At 33.9% G+C, this 23,514-nt stretch overlaps 1 protein-coding gene across 5 annotated transcripts in view; it reads right to left on the bottom strand.

Moving 5' to 3' along the window:
* The window catches only part of Mod(mdg4) (Mod(mdg4)-heS00531), a 239,198-nt gene extending 217,196 nt beyond the window's left edge, over positions 1-22,002 (bottom strand). For all 5 annotated transcript variants that reach the window (XM_013306096.1, XM_013306098.1, XM_013306097.1 and 2 more), the window contains exons 1-4: positions 21,895-22,002; positions 21,567-21,804; positions 20,938-21,489; positions 20,779-20,853 (exon numbers count right to left, since the gene is read on the bottom strand). In XM_013306096.1, coding sequence (XP_013161550.1) covers positions 20,779-20,853; positions 20,938-21,489; positions 21,567-21,780 — 841 coding nt within the window. In that variant the 5' untranslated portion in view covers positions 21,781-21,804; positions 21,895-22,002. The remainder of the gene's footprint in view (positions 1-20,778; positions 20,854-20,937; positions 21,490-21,566; positions 21,805-21,894) is intronic.
* Positions 22,003-23,514: the final 1,512 nt, after the last annotated feature.

The raw sequence follows: 23,514 nt of genomic DNA, 5'->3' as shown, positions 1-23,514 counted from the left end.
CCAAAATTACATCCGGTAAAACTACTTAAGTAATTTGCCATAAATAGGAGGCATTCAGTATATCACTTCAAAAATATTTAGCTGCACATTCAATAGATCTGATACCCAAAAATAGAAGACTGAAAACGGTCAATCTAATAAATAAATAATTATTAAAAAAAAATCGTATACCTTACATATTGCGAGTAACTATATGGTTCAGTAAATAGTAAATCACTAAATATTGTGTCTCTCTTTGGGCTATTGTTACTGTAATATTAAGCAAACAACGGTTTGCTAATCCTTTGACATTAAAAACATCGAATGACAAAAAGCGTACATTAACCACCGGCAGAAAGGCACAAAAGCAAAATTTAGACATTCCTCAATCATTATTATTGATTCCATTATTTTCTGCCCACAATCCAACTCCTAACGGAACTTCCCATACCCTAAAAGTAGCTTGCGCAATGAGATTACTTCCCGTGCCATTATCATCATGTACTTTGCCGGTGGTCATTAATTCGACATACGAAAATATGTTTCATATATCTGTAAATAGTTTTATGATCTAGAACATTGGTCTGAGTGGAGTGGCGCGAACTCCGCATGTATGGGCGCTGTTCATCTGCACGACTCGTAACCCGAAGGTGTGTACGGCGGCTCTGCATCTGGGATTCCTGGAGCAACGCCACCAGACCTTGCCGCTCGCAGCACGACCGTTGAAGCAGAAACGATGTGCCCCAACTTCAATGGCGGGTTTTCCCCGCTTACTCAGGCAATAACGAAATTGACCGGGAAAGCAGGGGAATGGGAACGGCAATCCCAAGGTCGGAGGTGTCTCCGGAGCCACCACTGTGCCTGCAACTAAAAACTGTTAGATTAGTATCACATTCTGAAGAATTTAACAATTTATTTCTATACAAAGTATACTCGTGCTCTGCAACCTGGGATGAATTTCAATTTTATATTAACCAAAAACATGAGCTTTCTGATTAACTACAAAAAGAAACCTTATACTCATAAATCTTTAAAAATAATATCCATAGTTAAAAAAATATTTATTTTCATATTATAAGTAACATTTATTATTGTTAAACTTTCTTATTATTATTAATAAAACAAAATTTCGCTCTTGAACTAATCAACAATGGTAAACAATCAACCTACAATGTAAACTCTTTATAACGACATATAACTAAACCTTTTCTGTGTTATAGAAAGAGGTCAATAAATGGAGATAAATAAAAGATACTCATTTACTATTCTTTAAATCCAATCGTGACTCACGGTCGTGTAAAACTTGATTCTTTTCATTCGTACCAAATTTGATATGGTGACGTTGCTTGAACTTCCCGAGCCATCCTTCTGATGCTTTGAAAGTAGTTAATCCTAATTCTTTAGCAAGTTTTTCCGCCTCAGTTTTAATGATTGGTCCCGAGATAGGAATTTTATGTTGGCGTTGTATATACAACCATGTTAGCATCGCTCTATCCAAAATTTCGTATTGTGGCTTCTTTAATTTCTTAGAAGACTTCCCATCCTTCATTGCTTGTAAAATTTTATCTTTGTTTTTCCATATTGTAGACACAGTGGAGCGGCTAAATCCAAAACGTTTTCCAACTTCTGTTATCTTTTCCCCCGCTTCTATTGAGCGTATTAGTAGAAATTTTTCATTAATACCCAAAGATTTTCTTTTACTTGCCCTGTTCACGGTTAGTGAACCTGGAAACAACAGCGGTTAAGGTAACCTATAACAACTTTACAAAAGTCTAACCAAGATAAATGTGCAAGTTGGTCATCCAAAGAAAAGGTAACCCAATTTTATAATGCCGTATTGTTGTGACATATACAAAATTGTATTATTATAAAAAAGGGAAAACCAACCAAAGTCTGCAATTTCTTCGACGTTATAAAGAGTTTACACTGTATACAAAGTCAAAACAAAAATACAATAATTAAATCAACTATTCTTCGACATTCCTCTGTCGTGAATGTATTTTGGTTTTACCGCTTCGCTTTTGATTCCTCCGTTTGATGTAGTGGACGTGGTTGTGACCAATGGCGACAAGATTGCCGTGCAAAGTGACCGCATAACATTTGCAGCCCGTGTCAGATTTGATGCAAAGCCACGTGGCGCGGTCGCCTCGTTGCGGCCCCGAGCGGCGGAACCTCTGGCCGTTCAACACTAGTATTGGATTGCCAAACTTCGATACACCCCAGTACACTGGAAATGTTACTACCTAACTTAATTTATTACCCTATCTATATACGTTCTCACTACATTTGTAAAAAATAAGCTTGTGATAGGAACTAGCAGATATTTTTACCAAATGTTACATTTTTACGTTTTGTAATTACAATTCTACCTAAATACTTTGGTCAGTAATTTTGATTAAATTGCTAAAAAATAATTCATTGGTTCATAAATTCATTGAAAGGCAATAGTTCATTTCAACTAGCTTACTCTAACTAAAAAAAAAAGATGGAATTAAAAAAAAAAAACATTTTATTTCAATCATAATTCTGATTTTGCTGAACACAATCACAATAATATTTAAATAACTATGTCTTTTAATTTATTTACAAAAATATTTTAAAGAGATTTTTTAATCTTATTATATAGGTTAATGTTACAATATGGAATTTTTGGAATGAAGTTAAAAACTAGCAAACAAAAATTAAAAAGGAAAACCCACACTTATCAGTAATAAAATAATTGCCCATTTTTCTACTTTAGAGTATATTATCAGGAAAATCATGAGTAATTTGGTAAAAATAATTTTTACCATTACTCATGATTTAAAACAAAAAATATGATGGAATGTTATTAGGAATAAATCAAGTTAAACCCAATTTCTACTAAGCAACGAGACACACGCGTCCTTTATTTGTAGGGAATTGAGGATAATTTCACTAGCGTGGACATGACATAGATACAAAATATCAGGGAGTCGCGCGGCTATCCTCTAATTGGAAACAAGCAGTACAATCAGAGCCCTAGCCAAGGGTTGCGTCAGAAAAAAACATTTATTGAAATATTAACACGTTTTAAATAGTTCCTAATTTGTTCATGAATAGATTGTTCTTCCATTCGTTTAATATTCTATCTGCAGATGAGTCGAAATTTTGAGGCGTGAAATTAGCATTATGGTTATGTTCGCCCTTTACCCGTATGAAATGTCCATCCATCGTCGTCTGAACTCTGCAGAGACATCCCGTCGTATCCTTGTCCCGACAAGCCCAGTTTAATTTGTCCCGATACTGATTATTCATCCAAAACTTATTGCTTCGGAATATCAGTATAGATTTACCAGCTCTCGACGGTAGGAAGAAAGCTTCTGTAAAACACGTATACATTTTAGAGTCATAACCACACTATTGTAGACACAACAAACACTTAAACTAAACAGACACGTACAAGAACAATTGTAAACTTATCAAACCATAGACACGATTCAAAATAAAACTCGGGATTTTTAACTTTATTAACGCATTCCGTCTCGCAAATGTTTGTATAAAAACATATTATCTGTTTCTTGAAACATAATAAAACAGATAACAAAATCTTTTTACACATTACACCATTGGTAATTCATCTCTAGACAACTATATTAACATGTAATCAAATACAAAAAAAAATCTTTCAAATATATATTTCCATTACAAAAGTTTTAATTAAAAAAAAACATGTCAATGCAATTGTCTCATCATAACATTAGTCATTTGACATGAAAATGGTTTCCTATGATTATGTTCACTCAAAATAGATATAACATCGCCCATTTTATTTGTCCTAGCGATAACTTTACAGTTTAAATTCTTACGTCGAAAACATCTCCAAATCGTTGGTTGAGTGGATTGAAAGAATGAGAATCCGTTTATAACCAAGCAACGTTTACCTCCTCTCGTTGATATATACGCTGCCTTTATTCCTAGAAATATTAAAAGTTAAACAAAATTCTAATATTACCATCAACGAACATATATTTGTAATTACTTCATACCAAATAAAGTGTAAATTAACGTACTGCGTCTTCAGTCCAATTTTCCACAATCAAAAATTCGAAATGCGTTTAATTCATGAACCTAATAAAAGTCGTCAATAGAAAACATAATTTTAATATTTATTTCATAATGAGTAATACTCTTAATAAATCAACGAAGCCTTAACTATTTGAAAATATGAAAAAATTACATATGTAAATTGTATAACCGAAAAAAAAAGGAATGTTCAGTACATCGATTAAATCTAATTTTATGATCCCACAGTTAACGTAAGGCACACGGTTGGCTTAATTTTAAGATATACATAATAAATTGTGGTAAATAAGCAAGTGACCACCTAAATTTGCTAAAATAGCGAAGTAACCGCTGTATCGAATAGTTTTACCTACCCTTAATGGACAGAGGAAGGGACTTTTTAAGGATATTTTCCTTCCCGTTCATCCTCTTCCCAATCCAGATGACAAATGACATGTAATAAATAGCCTACTATTGAATTGACACAATATCATAAGTACATTAATATCTCATTTAATTAATACTAAATATTCACCCAGTGACAATAGTCCGGTATCACATCATCATTTAAGGTACGTGTTCATTGGCCCGCGCCGGACGCACCGCACGCACGTCCCGCAAAGGATTTTAGTTTACTTTGTATGATTTTACAAAGTGCTGCATCTAGCGTTGCCAGGCGTCCGGATAAAGGCGGACATGGGTGAGCTTTTTCCGTGTCCGGCCGAAATAAACGATGTCCAGGTTGTCCGGCTTTGGTTAGGCTTTTTACAGTTAAATTTTTCTCTACCTATTAATACTGAGAAATCCTCAATAATGTAATGTCCGGCTTTTCTACCCAAAGGTCCGTCTAAAGTGGTTGGTCTACTAGGTTTGGTGACCTGGCAACCCTAGCTGCGTTCAACCCGCATCGAAAGACAGAACAAATGCGTTTAAGTCGTGCGTGCTGTGCGTCTAACGCGGGCCATTGGACGCGTACCTTTAGCATCACAAAATATTTCATTAATAAATATATTGAACAACATTTCAAATTTAACATCGACGTCATATCATACACGAGAGACAGAGACAAAAGAACAAAGACAGAGCAGTCTACAGTTCAGTACCTCAATTGTTTTACAAGTACTTTTTAAAGTGAACGATTAAACAGTACTGCGTTTCAATGTTCTGCCCTCGTGTGAAATACGCATAACTTTAATTTCAAACAATTTATAAAAAGCACCGGAGAACCTAAAATCGGAATGTGGAATGATTTGAAAAATACTAACTTAATTAGGTGGTAATCTTTTTTCTAACTTAACACTTACGTAATTTCTATATCAACTAACTAAATTGCTTAATTTCCATAGAGCAAAATTCATTTTTCAGAGACTACTTAGATACTCATATACATAATACAGAATTTCTAGAAACATCATAATGGCTTATATCATTAGATGATCAGTCTATAACATATGAACTATCGTTATACAGGCTGTCCCAAAAGGTTACGTACATAGGAAGGGGGTGGTCACAAGGGTCACCAGAGAAATAAAATAAAAATTCCCCTCTGGGTATTAAAAAAAAATGGCATTTTTTAAAAACTTAAAATTTTACACCTTCTGGGGCAATTTTAATTTTCTTTAAAATCTTTGTTAGTTGTATTGTTTTTTTTTTATTTCATATTGATAAAGGGTTATTGACGATAACATAATAGCTTTTTTTTAAATGTAGCAATATTTGTAGGTCATTGGTTACAAAATTGCCCCAGAAGCTGTAAAATTTTTAAGTTTTTAAAAAATGCTATTTATTTTTTTTAATCCACAGAGGGGAATTTTTATTTTATTTTTCTGGTGACCCTTGTGACCACCCCTATGATCCCCCTCCTTCCTATATACGTAACTTTTAGGGACACCCTATATATCTAAAATAGAGCATCATTGATTTTAAACCAGAATTTGTTACAAACAGATTATATACCTAATCAAAATTAATAACATTAAAAATATTTGTAAAATACAAAATTATAAAAATTTTCATTTATCTTACAGTATTCACGTTTTTCAATTGTTTTCTTTTTAATTTACTTATCATATACAAAATCTGATACAAAATTTAATTCATATTAAAGTCGTAGTCTCGATATTCTGCAATCTGCAAAGTATATCTTCATATTTCAAACTTATTGTCGTATATCAGGTGATTGGTGCCCGAGGGGGATGATTGTGCATCCCCTTGACTGCTACAACGTTCGCACCCAACATGTGAATCCGAGCTTTACAGTTAGTCTTCTTAGATGTACACCGCCATATCACTTTATCTCTCAATTTGGATTCCTCGCAGAACGGAAAAGTGTTCACCACCATAATCACCTTCCCGCGACGAGATTTCAAATACTTGATTCCTACGGCAAGAACGTTTGTCAGATATTTATTATTTACAAAAACTAACCCATAACCAACCACCACCGAAACCAAAAAGAAAAAAAATGATAAATAAAACTCACGATTATTCATAAGTACAATGTAATTTTCACAAAACATACCCCATACATAAACCCATAAAATCTTATTATTATAATGGTAGATACAAAAATTACGCTAAGTTAAAGACTTGTTGATATCAAGTAGTTAACAGAGAATGAGGTAGATTATGTTATATAGAGGAACAACTAGAATAGTACTGGTCTAGACCAGCCGCGGCGAAATCTTTTACCATACTATCAAACTAGAACGCACTATGAGATTCGCAATACAATACAAGCGAGTGCATACGCAATCGATCTCAAATAGTCTTTGGAAGTGCAATCCCATCACTCAACTCGAACAAGATCGAAAACACAGTACAAGAGTACAAAACACGTTAAAAGCTGATTTATTATTAAATATTGTTGATGAAATTCGTACGGTAAAATCGTATCTTATATAATTGACGTATATTGTCATCGCCCTTAATTTTAATTAACATTAGATTTTCGTATCCATCTTATATTAATAATTCAGATAAATCGCCGCGGCCAAAGAGTAACGCCTCAGTGGGGTGATCGAAACGCGATAGAACGTGTCAAATTATTTTACACTACATGTATATATTTCTCAAAACGACCAAATTTTTAAATTCAAAACATCTTAAATCTATAAAAGTTAATTTCAGATTAAACTGTTACGATTTTTCTAAACACAATTATACCAATTTTTATTACATCAATTTAAATAACACCGAACCACGAACGAGTCTAATCGGAAACTTTACCAACGATGCATTTACCAAGAATTATAACTAAGCGTTTAATCTACATTTAAAATATTAAAGATTTGACACGATCTATAACAAATCCGTAGCAAATTATTTCTACACCACCACTCCCTTCTTACAAACACACGTAAGGACCCATTCGTACTTGGGTCATCTAAACAACAATTACAATTAGTTAAAATTTGTACTTAAATTAAGTCTTAGAATATACAAAATAAGCAGGTCCACGATGTCATTGAAAAATAAAATAAGACGAGCAACAAATTATTCTTCGAAAAACAATTAATAAAATATATTCAGACAACAGTCTCGTATAGTGCCTATTTATACTAAAGCCATCAACAGCGAACTATCGAGTACAAGTAATAACTATAAAGAGGTAGTCGAGTTTCAATAGTAGAGGTAATAAAAGACGCGCGCCGGACCCTGCGCGGAGAACCGCCCCGACGCGCGAGCTTAGCCTAGCCTAGCTTAGCCTACCTTACACTACAACACCTTACTACAGTAAAGCTTCTGAGTATTCATTCGTGTATATATAATTGTATAATTAACTAATCTGTAAACCCGTATAAAAAGTGAAAGAGGTAGTTTGTTTGAGCTTAAGTACTTAAACCAATACTTAGAGCAAAACATCGCCTGTAGCCCGTGACTTCGCACGCGTTCTTAGGGTATTTGTTTACCCATAACCAGTCCATCTGACTAGTGATGTTACTTATAGATAAAAAGGCGGACGTCTAAATCTCTAAGTAGCAATATTTGAATATGTAAAGTTTAAACTCTCAAAATAAATAAAATATTTCTAAGTGCAGTCCGGGGATCAATTACAATTTGCTAAGATCAAATCTAATCCGCGAAATCAGTCACCGACGCGTTGTCAGCAGCCCAGAGACTGCCGACCTTTACTTTGCGCACTCAGTCGTCGATCGCCTGACTTTCCAGCGGCAGTCCTGGAAACCTCATCCTTTCCCGAGAGCCGATATCTCACTCCTATGTTGGCCGGGTGGATTGAGCCGATAAATCATGATTTGAATTGATTCATATTCCGGATAATAACCATCTATACTTTATATCGACACACCTTACACGATCGGCGGTCCCTACACGATTACTGAGGCCGCGTTGTTGGACCTGTTCCTTTTCATTTCTATACCTTGAAATAACGTTAATATAATGCGTTTCCTTTGAACATAAATGTAACTGGACTGACTAGATAGAAAGGTCCTCGAGTTCCAGTTTCAAATATTTAAGTAATAAACGTGTAAAGACCGCCTCACATAAACATTCAGAAAGTTCTTACACATAAAACACCCTTACCTGCTCTATTCGTTTCCATAAATAACCCACACCTATACGCATAGCTTCATAGAGCTCGAAAAGACCGCTTAACCTATAAGCCGCGGCGTCGCCTTCTCCTTGCTTCTGTCAACCTTCCGCCAGCCATCTCGTGCTCGACGCCGCGACTTCTCTGCCCGACTTAGATATTACATACATATACCGATATTAAATAACTCCAACAATACCATCGCTTCGATCTTTACGCTTTCCTATCCCCATTAAAATAAGCTAATAAAAATTAATCTAAATACAATTTACGCTAGATTTGCCAAAAGGCTTCGTAAATATATCGTTTGGTCGATACATCCATCGTCGTCAAGTTTTTTCATATAGAAATCGTGTGCTCAATTTGGAATCGAAAGATGTGAGGTGGTTTAGTCCTCCTCATTACAGGGGGTGTCGACTAGCAGCGGCTTGGCAGCAGTGGCGTGCGGGGGTTGTGCGGTGGGCGACTGCTGGGGCGCGGTGCCACTGCCAGCCGAAGCGGCCGCAGAGGCGCTAGCGTTTGCATTGGCGGTCGCGGCGTGCGCGGCGTACAGCGCGAGCGCATGTTGCAGTTGCAGCAGCTGGTGGTGCGGGTCGAGCGGAGCGGGAGCGCGGTGTCCACTCTGATGCGGCGTGCGCACCACATAGCGCCCGTCAGCGAAGCGGCGCACGTTGGGCGGTGCGTGGTTGTGTGCATAGCGCGAGCGTACAATGCGCTCGAAGCCCTCCGGCCCCTCGGTGTTGACATCGGCAAGGCAGCGAGATGTAAGACGAGACGAGCAGTACCACTGCTTGCGCCCGTGTGCCAGATTGTTCTTAAGGCGGAACGTATATCCGCGGTGCAGCAACAGACGCCCTTTGCCGGCACGAATGAAACGCGCTGGTGAAAGAAAAAACCTCAAATTAGTACACTGTTCCTATGAAAACTTGTAAAGCTTAACATGTAAAATCAATGAAACGTACAAAGGTGACTATTATTGATTTTACATTGTAAACACGATCACCACAATTACGTTACATTTACTAAAAGCAAAAGCTGGTCAAAATCTGTAAGACGTTCGTAAAAAAGGTAATGAAATAAAACACGGTAAGATTGAATCTATTTATTCAGCACGTTCACAAACACAATTCGCGTTTCAACATTCAATAATGATTAGGAAGAAGAAATGTTGTAAACGTTACTTAATGAGCAAAATGTTTGGCACGAAGAAATTTTTGGCACTGAGCAAGACTTTAGAGGTGAGCAAATAAAGTGCTATATATAAATCAATCTATACATAAAAATTTACTAAACACAATATGTATATTATTACTGCCTGGAAGACTAGCCTTATGAAGAGAAAAATATTACACTACAGAAACCTACAATTAGATGCCTTATTTTCACAAACATCATAGAAAAGGTTAACAAGAACCTTATCTATATCACACAAGAACAAATGTTTGGCACATAACTCTTAACAATATATTGAGATCAAACATAATTTGCCGATTTCATTAAACAATACAAAAAAAATAATAAAAACATTTGACTAGATTCAAATATATAACATTGAATTACAATGACGTAACATTTAAATTTGATAAAAGAAATTCCTTATAACTTTTAAATCTTAATTACTTTTATATCAGAAACATAAGTTTCTGACTTCGCTTATGAACCAAAAGGAACGCTTAACACTAGTAATACAGTACGGCATTTATTCTAGAACATTCTAAAAGTTTTAACGAAGTCCACGAGACGAGTATGTTGAAATTTTAAGCAATTTTATCCTTAAACACTTTAATTAAAGTTACCAAATTATCATTATTTGTACTAATTTCTGTGTATTAACGTGCGGAAACCTGGCCATACTTTTCCAAGAAGAAATCTTAAAGAGTTATTACTAAAATAGTAAATAAAATATATTGCACTGAAATTTGCTATAGCCACATATTAATAGCGTACAAGCCATGAGGTGGGATCAAAATGGTCAAAATCGAGCCTCGGCATTCTCGGCAGCAAGAGGGTCTCTGGGGGAGATGAGGGAGGAGGTGGAGCCCTGGTCCTTCTGCGACCGCAGCGGGCCGCGTGGTTATGTTCACCTATCAGTTTGTGCAGCATGCCCTTCTGCGTGTAAGCCTTGCACCCACAACCGCCCATGGTACACCGCCACCTCACTATCCCAGAGCGCATAGTGTGCGCCGCATAAAAGCTCCGACCCCTCACCCATAGCCTAGGCCTGCCGCCCGGACCCACGCACAACTTCACATCCTCAGCTGCAACCAATACTACAGTTATAGTTCTCGTAACAAACCCTAATATAATGCAGGCCACACACGTTAAGTTTTTCTTTGGGGATTTGACCTTAACGCACCTACTGGTAAAACTTAGCTTGTAACAAACCTGTATAGTTATGTGTTGGAATGTTAAAACCTAACGTGTGTGACCCACATAAGCATGCATGTACCGTAAAATTCTACTTTTTTAATCGTTAGCAAATTTTTGTATAAAAGCTGGAAGAAAACTTGTATTAGCACGAATTGCGACGACAACAAGCGAATGGCGGATTCGAAACTACGAATATTTTTCGCAAACCGTAACCTAATCCATTTGGATATTGGTGACCTGACTGAAAACTCTAAATGAATATTTTTAATTAAAAATAATATTAAGATTTTATCTATATAAATATACTATTAACTAAATAATGACCATGTAAAATCATGCACATATGAAGTTATAAAACGTCGATTAATTCTGAAATAAAACAATAAATTTCCTGTAGGAAGAGATTCATTACACATTTATATTTTAACAACAATTAAAATGACTAGAATCAGTTTTATACATACAATTATTCTAACTACAACTATAGTGAGGTTAACATTAGTTAACATTATGTTCACCATAATAACATTAAATCGATAATTATTGCCAAAATGTAAAATTATTTACTGCCGAAGAAAACTGACATCGCAAATTAACCGCACATATTTAGAATTGTACTCAATGAATTATAAACAATATAACACGTGAAGTCATTTAGCTAATATTTAAATTGTTGGAGAAATAAAAAAAAAATCTGGGATTAACTCGCACTTCACGCTTTTCACTCTAAGTGTCAGATGAAACATTTCTTTAAAATCAAAATAATAAACCGAATCTGTCATACGCGTATTATAGGTTTTTAAACCAGAAATTCAACTTTCAATGAATCATATTTAAAAATTATTTTAAAACGATAATTAAAAAAAATAATTCTGAAATTAATTTGATACATTCCGAATTTGATATTAAAAATCGATAAAAAGATTACCGAACAACCGTAATTATGAAACGATTATGCACTAACCAAATATTATTTATCCAAAATCAAATAAGACACATTAACCCATGTTAATAAGCAATATGAATGTTAGTTTGTACATGCTCGGTTAATCGCGTTCATTGTTAGTTCCCAGTTATTCATCCATTAATACTTTTGAAGGTGTTATAGTTTGAACTAGAGATCGATGCGAGGCGGCAGGCGGCTCGTGAGAATGGACGTTACTCAGGGCGAATATTCTGTCGTGTAGTGTATGTGCGTACGCCCGACAAGTGCGTCTCGTACAACGCCAACGCACTTTGTTTTTTTCCGGGAAAACTTTCTCAGCGTAAAAGGAGAATCCACCGAGCCGCATGTGACGACGTCCTCTGTTCGATATCACGAACTCAACTGGAAAACACCACCCCGTCACTAGCCGTCAACACATGCGATATACACCCAACAAGATATATTAATATGTTAGTAAGCATATATACATAAATAATGCGCAACATGCAAGATATAGTAAATAACAAAACAAACATACGTATAATTCAACAATCACAGAACTTTATTAAGCCGCATTGTTCTTCTACTTCCTTTCCTATTTTATTCCCTAAATATGCGCAAATAACTGAGCCAATTGCCTATTCACAATGTTCTCTTAAAAGCTATTTGTTTCTTTGTCACAAACCATTACATTAACAATTCATACCAAAGTTTGTAACAGACGCATAAAACAAATAATTACATCACAACTTTATAACAAGAATTAAGAACATTATAAGTAAAAACAGATCGTAACAAAACGTACACATTATTTTTCAGATGTTATAGTTTCAATAAGACTTTCTATACGGGCATGGTCGTACAACACTGGGGTATGCGGAGGATGGTTATGACAGATTGTCCGAGAGATTAAACGTCCAGCGGTTGTCAAGGCGTGGCCTCTGCATCCCTTTGGCCGGCTCCGGCAGCACCAATAGACACGTTCGCCTCTCCTTTTTCGGACAATATACCCATATCCATCAACTAGAAGACATGGTCCACCTCGACGTGTCACAGAGTACTGGACAGACACAGCTTCCCCTGCTCAGCCATATAGATAAAAAAGTAATAGTTATTTAAGAATAAACACCACTTAATGTAACTGTGGTAAAATTGAGATATATAAATAAAAAACGTTTTAGTAAAACCCTTTTATTATGCTTTAAAATCACATTTTTTTTAACCTACGACACAATTATCAATACTTAATACTAGAGACAATTTCTTCATTCAAATCATTTCATAAATACCAAACTGTCATTCGAATAGAGGTTGTATTACAAAACAAAATTAATTTATTGGGAAATATTTTTAAAATGTCAAATGCGTAGAAATGTAAAGGTAAGATTTTAAATTAATTAAGTTTCTTTTTCACCATTTTATTTAAAATGTCTCATGGTTTTCGTATTCGACTACTTTACTACTTTTATCTTATAATATTAAAAAGTCACACTTTTCAACCGACTTCGAGAAATTTCAAATCAATACACATACAGAACACAATGATATAAAAAATATCACTTCAGTGAAAAAATATCGAAAATTCCTTCAAACAGTCGAACAAGTGACAACTTCGCCTTGTTCATATTTCCGTGATATTTTCTCTAGATGATTTTCAATATGATTATGTACGGGATTCGTTATCTTGAGTACATTATTTTTAGATGTTATCCTAGCTCTACACCGTCTACCGTACTCCATACATCTCCAGAAAGTTCGTCCACTTCGTACACAATCTGTTACGAAAATGTATGGGTCGTATATCAATTGCAGATGACCGCTTTTCGTTTGAATGAAATGTAATTCGCCTTTAACTGTACTGTTCACTGTTCCTAAAACTGGAATAAAAGTTTACGCTTAGTTTCCGTATGATGCGTCATCTACTAAATAAAAATAATCATCTTTTTCTATAAAGGAAATTGAAATAAAACAACAAATTTAGAATAAAATTTAATATAAAAAGATTAAGAATATTTCTTTAATTCCACACCGATTTCTGTCTGCGAATGTATTTTGTGACTGTTCGCCAACTTTTTTTTATTTTTTTTTATTCTTAACGGAAATTTTGCAATTTTTTATAATCTTCGTGCGCTACGTAGGGTTAGGTTGTAGGATAACTTCATATTCATAAAAAAATATATATATTGAATAACTCTACATAAACGCTACATATATTTGTAGAGATTCACAGGCGCTCAAGTCTATAAACAACAAAAAAATATCTCTCGTTTGTATAAGAAATTGAAACTCAGCTTTGGAACCATTTCACTTTCATAAGATACCGCAAAATGTAAATGTGAATATGCTAGAACGAATGATTTCGTAATTTTAAAAATATTTTCTTAGAATAAGTACATAAAGCAATTTGAAATATAAAACATTTCATCACCCAAATCAGCCCCCGTGTTTCTTCTTTCAACTACTCTCAGTATCATTGAGATAAAGTTATTAATGCGTAAGAAAGAGCTTGAATTTAAACAGATAAAATTGATAACATTCTATTTGGTAGAGACACAAAGACTCCAATTGTACTACAACTCTGATAATATCCACAATATGCCGAGTCATTATGACTTTAAGTTTCATACTTTTCTTATAAGTTTATAAAAATAAAATTAACAAATTAACATGTTTCATATTATTACTATTTTGCGCATAAAAGTGAACTCACCAGGCCAATCAGTGGGCCGTTAAGTTTAAAATCTTATTCTGCCATTAACAATACACAATTAAAAAACAAAGTAAGTAATACAACTAAGGTTCATGCACTACCACACAAACTTTTGTACACAAATTACTAAAATAATAAGAAATATAAACCATTTTTTAATTAGGATTACTATATTGCCTTATTTAATATTTAATCCCATTCTATATGTGCATTGCAAAAAATAAACAAGTAAGAAAAGCAAAGCAATCGCCATTAAATTTCCAAGTATGCGGAATGTTCTAGACTTCTCCGGGTCATGTTGGCTGACCTCATTTTTATTTACAAAACTGATATTTCAACAAATATTTGTTATTGTTTACATAGTGCAAACTCGCAGTTAACAGAAAAGAGTGGTGTGGCCAAAGATGCAAATAATAAAGCAACATTGTTGATAATAATACAACCAAATTTGATACACCACAGCCAACATTGTGGAAAAAAATATAATTTAGTTTATTGAGATAGCCATGCAGATCTTACTTTTTACTAATATTATAAATGGGAATGTTTGTGTGAACATATCACCGGAACAGATCAACGGATCTTGCTGAAATTTTGCACAGATACAGAACATAGTCTGGAAGAAGACATAGGCTACTACTTATGTCTTTTCTTAATACCGCGCAGACAGAGTCGCAGGCGACCTCTAGTAATACATATTATCATGTAATTGGCTTGTTTAACTGTTGAGGTCAAATGACATGTCTAAATTTCGCACCTCTCTTCCAGATTACCCGCGTTATTTTGTTCACATATCTAATCGTGTTTTTCTGATAAATTACAGCATTCCCGCGTTCGGTTCGTTTGTTCGGTTCGTTTGTTCGGTTTGATGTTTAACGCCAACGTAATAAGCTCCCACACGCTATCTATGTAATTGCTTTATTCCAAGAAAAATATACTAACAACTATGAGTAAATACACTAACCTAACCATAGTAAACACTCATAATGAGAGATGACTCGCTAATTATTAATAATTTCGTGTTCGTGTTTTAATTTGGTCAATAAATCAAAAATAAAAAAAACCTTCAAATTAGTTGACATTATATCTTTAGGCAAAATAGGTCAAGTAATCTTGCTATTGCAAATTGCTTTTCTGGGTTTGGGTGAATAGATGCAAGGATGGATGTTTAAAGGTATCTCTATAAGGCTCAACAAATCTTTATGAAATTTGGCACAGCTGTAGAATGTAGTGTGGAAGAACACATAACCTACTAATTATTATTTTTTTTTCCGCGCGGACGGAGTCGCGGGCGTTAGCTAGTATTTAGATAAAGCAAGTCATTTGTCCAGATCCTTGCTCATTCGAAATTTAAAACCAAAAGTAGTAAACGAGAAGAATAAATTAACTGAAGTGTACTTCTGGAAAGTAAAACCTTTAGGCAAATCTATTAAACTATGTTATTTTAATCTCACTCAAAAGATTATCATAACCTGATATTTGCCTAATTAATTTTTATACTTTGTAGAACTTGTATTTTAACATAACCAGTATCATCTTTTTGTAGGGTTTTTATAGGTACTAATGAAGTAAATATTTTCTAAAGTGATGTAATGATTTACAGATTTTTTTTAAGAGAACTGTGTGGTGTGATTACCTAAACTCTAAGGAAACAATAAAGAATTTAGTTTACAATAGTTAAGTTTCAAACTGGATAGGATGTTAGCTCCATCTATTTAGGTGTTCTTATGGTGAAGGAAAACATTGTGATGCAACCTGAACATATCTGCCTAAGAGTTTAAAGATATGTGTGAAGTCAACATGCATTGGGCCAGCATGGTTGACTATGGCCTAGTCACCTCTAAGTTGGGGTAGGCTCCAGGCTCCTCAGTGGGGACATAAAGTGAGCTGATGGTGATCATTAAGGTGATGTGTCTTTACAATAAAACTACATAAAAAAGATTTTAAACATCAAAATATTGAATTACTATTAGACTTAAAGATGTGTCCCAAATTCCATGTAAAATTTTAATCAAATTCAGTTCAGTTCTGACGGGATCACTTACGTAGGAGCTATACAAAGGATGCTTACAGCTGTTGCTCTCGGTCCTCATCCACAATGAGTCATTCAGTTGACCTTTCAAGGCAATTACTGCAAAGATCTTGAATTATAACTCTTTGCAACATTATAGTCATTGGGATTCACTCATCATTTACATAAAATGTGTATTTTATAGCTGCCTAAATATAATTAAGGGCAGTACTCCACAAATTACAGCTTGCCAGTCATATTTATGAAAAATATACTATATAAGACACAATGTCATTCATATGTAAACAGTTTAGTTTTATTTGAGTAGTCCAACATATTATACAATAGATAACAATAGCTTTGTGAAGAAACTATCAATTAAACCAATAACAACAAATAATAAATTGTTATTTTGTATTGTTTACCAAATATATTTCCTCAATCAACTACTTATTAATTTATCGACTATAAGAGAATTACAGTATACAGAAGGAAGATGGGATACACATATTTTTATATGTATTTGTGATAATTAAAGGAGCATAAACAGCAGGGTATAAAAGTGTTAATAATTAAAAAGCATTAACATATTATATATTTTTTCCACAGTACTTTTAGTTAGTTAATTAATATTATGTACTTCTAATAAATGTACAGTTTTTAGTATAGAAAATAGACACATATTATTATATTAAGAATTAATGTTAATTTCAAAATTACCTTCAATTATTAATTTAAAGGGGCTGAATGCAATGAAGGATAGACTATCAGTATATCAAAAGTAAAAGACAACATTTACAATAAAATGTCATGTACCAAGTTGTTCTAGGTTATTATAAGGCGTTGCTAATTTAGTAAAATATCGATTTAACTGAGCTTAATGGTCACAATATGGATTTTAAATGAGGTAAATATTAGAATTTTATATTTTACACTCAAACCTTCGAGATTACTGGGAAGGATCATCCGATTTATACACAAAATGAAGTATAACCTATATTTCAAACCAACAAACTGAGTAAAGAAGTAAAACGTAAATTACTGAGATGTTTTTGTTTTATAGGTTATGTTTACAAGCGACATTGTAATTAAGTAGTTTACGAAAAAGTATACTAAGATAAATGTATATTTTCTTTATTTCAATAACACAAAGAATGAATTTATTAATACCGCTTTAGTGTTTATTGTAAAACTTGGACCTAGGTTTGACAATCAACATTCGTTTACGCGACATGTTAACAGCTTTCATATCCACCAACGCATTTCACAACTTTAAATAACAAAGAGTAAATGTACATACCAGGCGATTATCCATTTTAATTGTCACTAGTAAACATACTCACATTATAACAACACCAAACACAAAATTTTATAAAACATTTGACGTAAACACGTTCAGACACAAACCAAAATTTCAGGTCCAAATTCTCCATGTCTAGTAACAAACATTATATAAATACACTTTCCTGGTACTGTAATCACAAACACAATATAATATCATTCACAAAACTAACACAGTTCAGGATTTATTCCCAAAATAGTAAACAATCCTGCAATGACACAATTGCAACCATAGATCTCATGGCGTTTATACGACAACCACAAATAACGGAATTGCGTTTGTTTCTACGCACAGTTTAATATTCCATATTTTACTTGGCGATATTTGAAACTTTTTGTTTTAATGATTATTCATCATTAACACATTCTAAATGTGTGAGAATATCTTTAAGATATTTCTTATTTCTAATTTAAATAAAAGAAAAAGTATGAGTTGTATAATTATGGAAAAAAATCAATGAAAAAAACTAATCTATATTTATAAGCAGGCCAAGAGGAATTATTATAATATCGAATGGCAACAAAATTAAAAAAACAAATAAAAACGATAGTAAGATATTTTTTAAACCAAGGCATAACTAAGGAAACATTCATTCGATTTCAATTTTACTGACTACTAGCGTCATCTATTTGTGAAGTCGGAACTACATTTATAAGTTGCATGCTTGCAGCTTTTAAGAATCTAAAATCCAAACTATACACAGTCTACATTTGTTTTATCATTTAAGGATTTAGTTTTCTTGCATTTGAGCAATATCAAATGAAGCCTGAACTATTGTTTTTTATATGAATAGGATGGCAAACGGAAGTCGTGTTCCCTTTGTAGAAAGGGATCACCAACGATCATGAAAGTTTGCAACACCAGATGATGAGAATGCGTTGACTGCCTTGCAGGATGGGATACGGCTGCTTGGTCTTCTTATGTTGAATATCAAATTTATATCATAATTGTGTATATAGTAGCCTGAACTGTGTATAAACACAGATACATACACTGTTAGTTTTTGGGCGGGACTGGGATCGAAACCAGGAACGAACCTTTGTTTTAAGCAATAATAGTTTTCGTGGCGTTTTATATTGTGTTGATACCTATGTTGGTACAGTTATATATGTTTAATTTGACACATAAACGTCAAATTTCTTGTTTATATTATTTTTTTGGTTTCCACATGTTAGTGGTGCCTTATTTTAGAATACTGTTTTACTCCAGTTGTCCCCATTATATCTCTAAGTTACTGCAACCTCTATTGATCTAGGATAATTAGTGAAGAATAATTGAAACAAGACTGTATTAAAAAAAAGTTTATTGAATGGGCATTTTTTTAATTTTTACGCCTTTGTTGACTGTTGCAAACGCTGAAACTGATTACTTACTGTGAACAAGATTGTCTGCGGACTAACTTCTTACACTTTAATTTTCGGAGCTGTTTACATAACTTTCAAAGAAATACTTTAAAACAACCTTTAAAGTTTCTTGAACTACCACAACGAGCACGCTGCATAATCCTGGGTGCCGACCGTCGTTACTATGTGTAACATTTGCATAGAGCAGTTTTTTGCAGCTGGTTTACTCGTAACACTCATTTCCAGAATGCATAAATTCTCGCCGTGTAACATGATACATTATAGCCCATAGATGTTCAGTAGCCAGCTTTATGAAATAAGGATATCAACTTGGAAAAGAATATATTTCCCAGGAAATTGTTCTCATTATATGCTTACAACAAAAAGGATTTTAACCTTCATGGAAACATGGACTACTTTATAAGCAGCATTTAAGTAATGAAACTATATAAAATAGGTCCAAGTTTTGAGCAGTCGCATAGACAAAAGGATATAAGTACGGTCAAGGAAAATAAGTTTAGGGAATACTACAGTTTAGAAAAGGACTGAAAATTGAATTATACAAGTGGTGGCATAATTTCATGGGAGTTGATTTGCGTAAAATATTTAAGTTTTGACATTGAAAAAACCCATAGGACAAGTTCACCCATCAATCTATTCCATTCACTACACGCTTAAATCTGATTTTATGCCAGTACAGTAGGCCAGAGAAGCGAACTTGGCATAAGGTGGTGTTCTCGTAATGCCAGCGAAGATTTAGTACTACTGTCCTGGCATACCAATCCAGCGCTGTTGGAAGCTCGATCTCGAACTAAGATTTTGTCAAATAGCATAAATCAGACCAAAAGATCAATCCTCCAGAACAGCAATTTTAGTAAGAATTAGTCAATTTCCAGTGTAGTTTATCAACCTTTTTCGGATGAAAACAGATTTTTTCGTACATAGCGTCGTAAGCTATGAATTTCGTAGCACCAATGCAGTTTTGCATTCTACGGAAATCCAAAACTTTGTCGCTTTAAAATTGTTTTCTTTGATCTTTTACTTACCGATATACCTACCACATACCGTTCTCGAACCATACCAATGACTGCACCTCCGTAGAATGGCATACCATTTGTTACCTCATCAAAAATAAGTTTTACCATAATATCAGTTACCTTTTTATACCTTAAAACCAGCAATATTTTTATATTGTATATATACCCATACCATTTACCAATACCAATGTATTACCATTTAAAAGGTTATATTTATGTTCTAAACATAACCTTTTAACACAGGATTATTAACCCTGGAACATTTAAAAAAAATTACTAACCAAATAACTAAAAACTACCTAAAACTAAGCTTACAAATTTCATTACTAATCTAAATGACATGCAGAATAAAAGCTGGATTTCGAAACTAATTGAAAAAATAAAATACAATATCTAGCTTTGATTCCACACGCCATAACTATCATGGCCAGCTTCTAGCTACTCTTGTAGCAGGAAACTGTCCAACGATCAAATTTGGAAACCTACCTTGTGCATCCCCAACAGCTCCACCCTCCCCACCTCCAGATATATTGCCATCGCCAGTCGCAGAGCCATCAAAACCTAAGAAGAACAATTTATATTAGACAATAAGAACAATAGTATCCACAAACGACCAATAAAAAGCTTCAGTTTAATTAATCTTACCAGACATTTCCATATTAGAGTCATCTTCGCCAAAATTCGTTTCGTCATTGTTAGCGCCTTCATCGTCATCATCCCACATGCTTTCGTTAACAAATTCAGGTTCCATTTTCGGTGCCACAGCGTTGTTTTCATCTTCGTCCGGTATCGTCACAAATTCATCTTTTGTAGAACCAGAGGGTCCAGCTTCTAATGGGTCAACACATTTCCTTTTTGCAGGTCCACTTTGAGATGATGAAGAATTATTTGATGCTATTGATGGCCTATTTGGTCTCTTAATTGCTACTGGAGTTAAGGAGGGCTTAGAATCTAAATCAGTCTCTAACTTAGCAGATATCCGTTGTTGTGACGACCTCGGGCCTGGCCGCGAGGTCGGCTTTGGTTTGGATGGCGTGGAACTTTCTTCATTTTGGTTACCGGTTAAACCTTTAACTTGAAGTTGTTCCGCGGTACTAATAAACGACGCTAATTCTTCTTGCTTAACATTAACTTCACCTTGATACATAAACTGTAATAAGTCTCTTAGCGCTGAATGACTAACATCTTTTAAAAATACTGAAACAAAAAATAGGCGATTAACATTTTGTTAAATTATGTAACCATACAAAAAACCAACGAGAATATTTACATACCTATCGGATGCTGGTTTGGATTCATTTTAAACATTTCTTGAAAGTATGGAGAACATACGGATAAAACTAATTTGTGTGCTTGTAAAATTCTGCCTTCGGCAGCCAAGGTTACATCGACCAAATCTCCACGTGACAGCAGGCCATGAAAGCCTGCTGACATATTCGCATGGAAATTGTTCCAGCATAGTGAAAATTGTTCGTCGGACGACGCCATGATGGCGGCGACTTCTTTGAAAACCTGTAACAAAGCAAAATTTTAAAATGAACAAACGCCACATTTAATCTTGAATAAAATTTATATTAAATTAATTAATATGTAAAAACATACCTATCCTAAGCTTTGTACTTTATAATTCCAACATTAGAAACATTTAAAAGAAAAAATAAGTTATGTTTCTAATCAATCCACGCCACGTCCTCCCCGTTTGAGTGCTGTTCACGGTATGATGACGCAAACGCGACGTATCGTGTGTCGTCACAGTGTTGATATTCAATTTAAAATTTCCCCATAACGTTTTTAAATGTTTATCGTAAAAATACGATGAAATATTATCATTTTTTAACATTAAATACGACAAAATATAGTTCCACACTTAATAAAATTAAGCAGTAGCAAAAAAATAGTTAATTTCCCAAATAAAACGTATCGATCGTGATACGTCGCAAAGGTACGACGTACGCAGTGTCGGAACATTTCCAATCATTTTAATATTTTTTTTAAACAATTCTAGGAAGTATGTTAAGGAAATATGTAATCTTATTAGTAACAAAATGAAGAGAGAACTTAATTAAGAATGCAATTGTGACGGAGTTATTAAAATTATTTCTTCCAAAAAAATAATAAAATTCATCACAAAACGTGTTTGTGTAATAACTTTGTTTGGTGGGTTCGATTCCTTTTTGAATATTTCAGATCTGAAAACATTTCATGTAATTGCTCCATAGAACAAAAATTAAAATTAATATATTAAATACCCCGACACTCTTCCACCGCTTTTAGAAAGAGACAGAAAACATGGATCAATACATTTGTCACTGGGAAGTAAATTATACTTTAGTGCCCAGCGTTAAGGTTGATAATTAAATAATTTAGTTAAAATTTCTGTGTTGTCAGTATTTGAGATCTGCCTAATTTTCGGGGTAAAACTTTGCAATGTTTTTAAAATTACAAAATTTTTTTTTGAGCATTGTTGAAAAAAGAAGCAATTATTATTAATCTTATTTTCTTTTTTAAGATTTTTTTCTCTATGTGTAACAGTTTTTTCTTCTTGTATAAAAGTTGTTTTATGTTTTGGTCATTGTTGTTTTTTTTAAATGATTTTCAAAATGTAGTATTACTCATTCAACCGTAAATATTTAAGAACCTTAGCTCTTTTCTGTTGAACTGATTTATTTAGCTAGTGCTGATAAGAGCCCTAATGCTTTTCGTGTCGTTGTCGTACATAATTTCAATCCAGTAATGCAGTACAAATCGTAATCGGCACTGGAATAAATAGTCACCACTGGATCCAGGGAAGATTCCAGTAGGTAACTTCAATGTTGGTCTACTTTTGATCTCCGCACAGCCATTGCGAATTAATTTTCTTTGCCATTAAATTAATTTTTTTTGAATAGAATATCTTGCAGCAAATGCAGAATATTCTATTCAAAAAATAACACTTGTATTTTATACTCAAACAAGGATATATGTACTGGTGAGAGAGGCGCTGCTATCGCGGTTGGCGCTGACAGAATAAATATAAAACTTTTTTTTAAATTTTTAATTGCTTTTACTTTTCTACACTTTTTACCTTTTTACACTTTTTTTTTAATTCTACTAACAAGCGGCAGCATGTGTCTTTCGACGGGATAACTATGAGCTGGCATTATATAATGGACTGCTTATACTGGGCTGGTATAATGTAAACAATAACGCAAAAACAATCCATGGTAGGCCAGCACTACTGGT

The sequence above is a fragment of the Papilio xuthus genome, unplaced genomic scaffold (assembly GCF_000836235.2).
Source record: "Papilio xuthus unplaced genomic scaffold, Pxut_1.1 DF828258.1, whole genome shotgun sequence".
In the NCBI taxonomy this organism is placed as follows: domain Eukaryota; kingdom Metazoa; phylum Arthropoda; class Insecta; order Lepidoptera; family Papilionidae; genus Papilio; species Papilio xuthus.
This window is presented reverse-complemented; position numbering and strand designations above follow the sequence as displayed.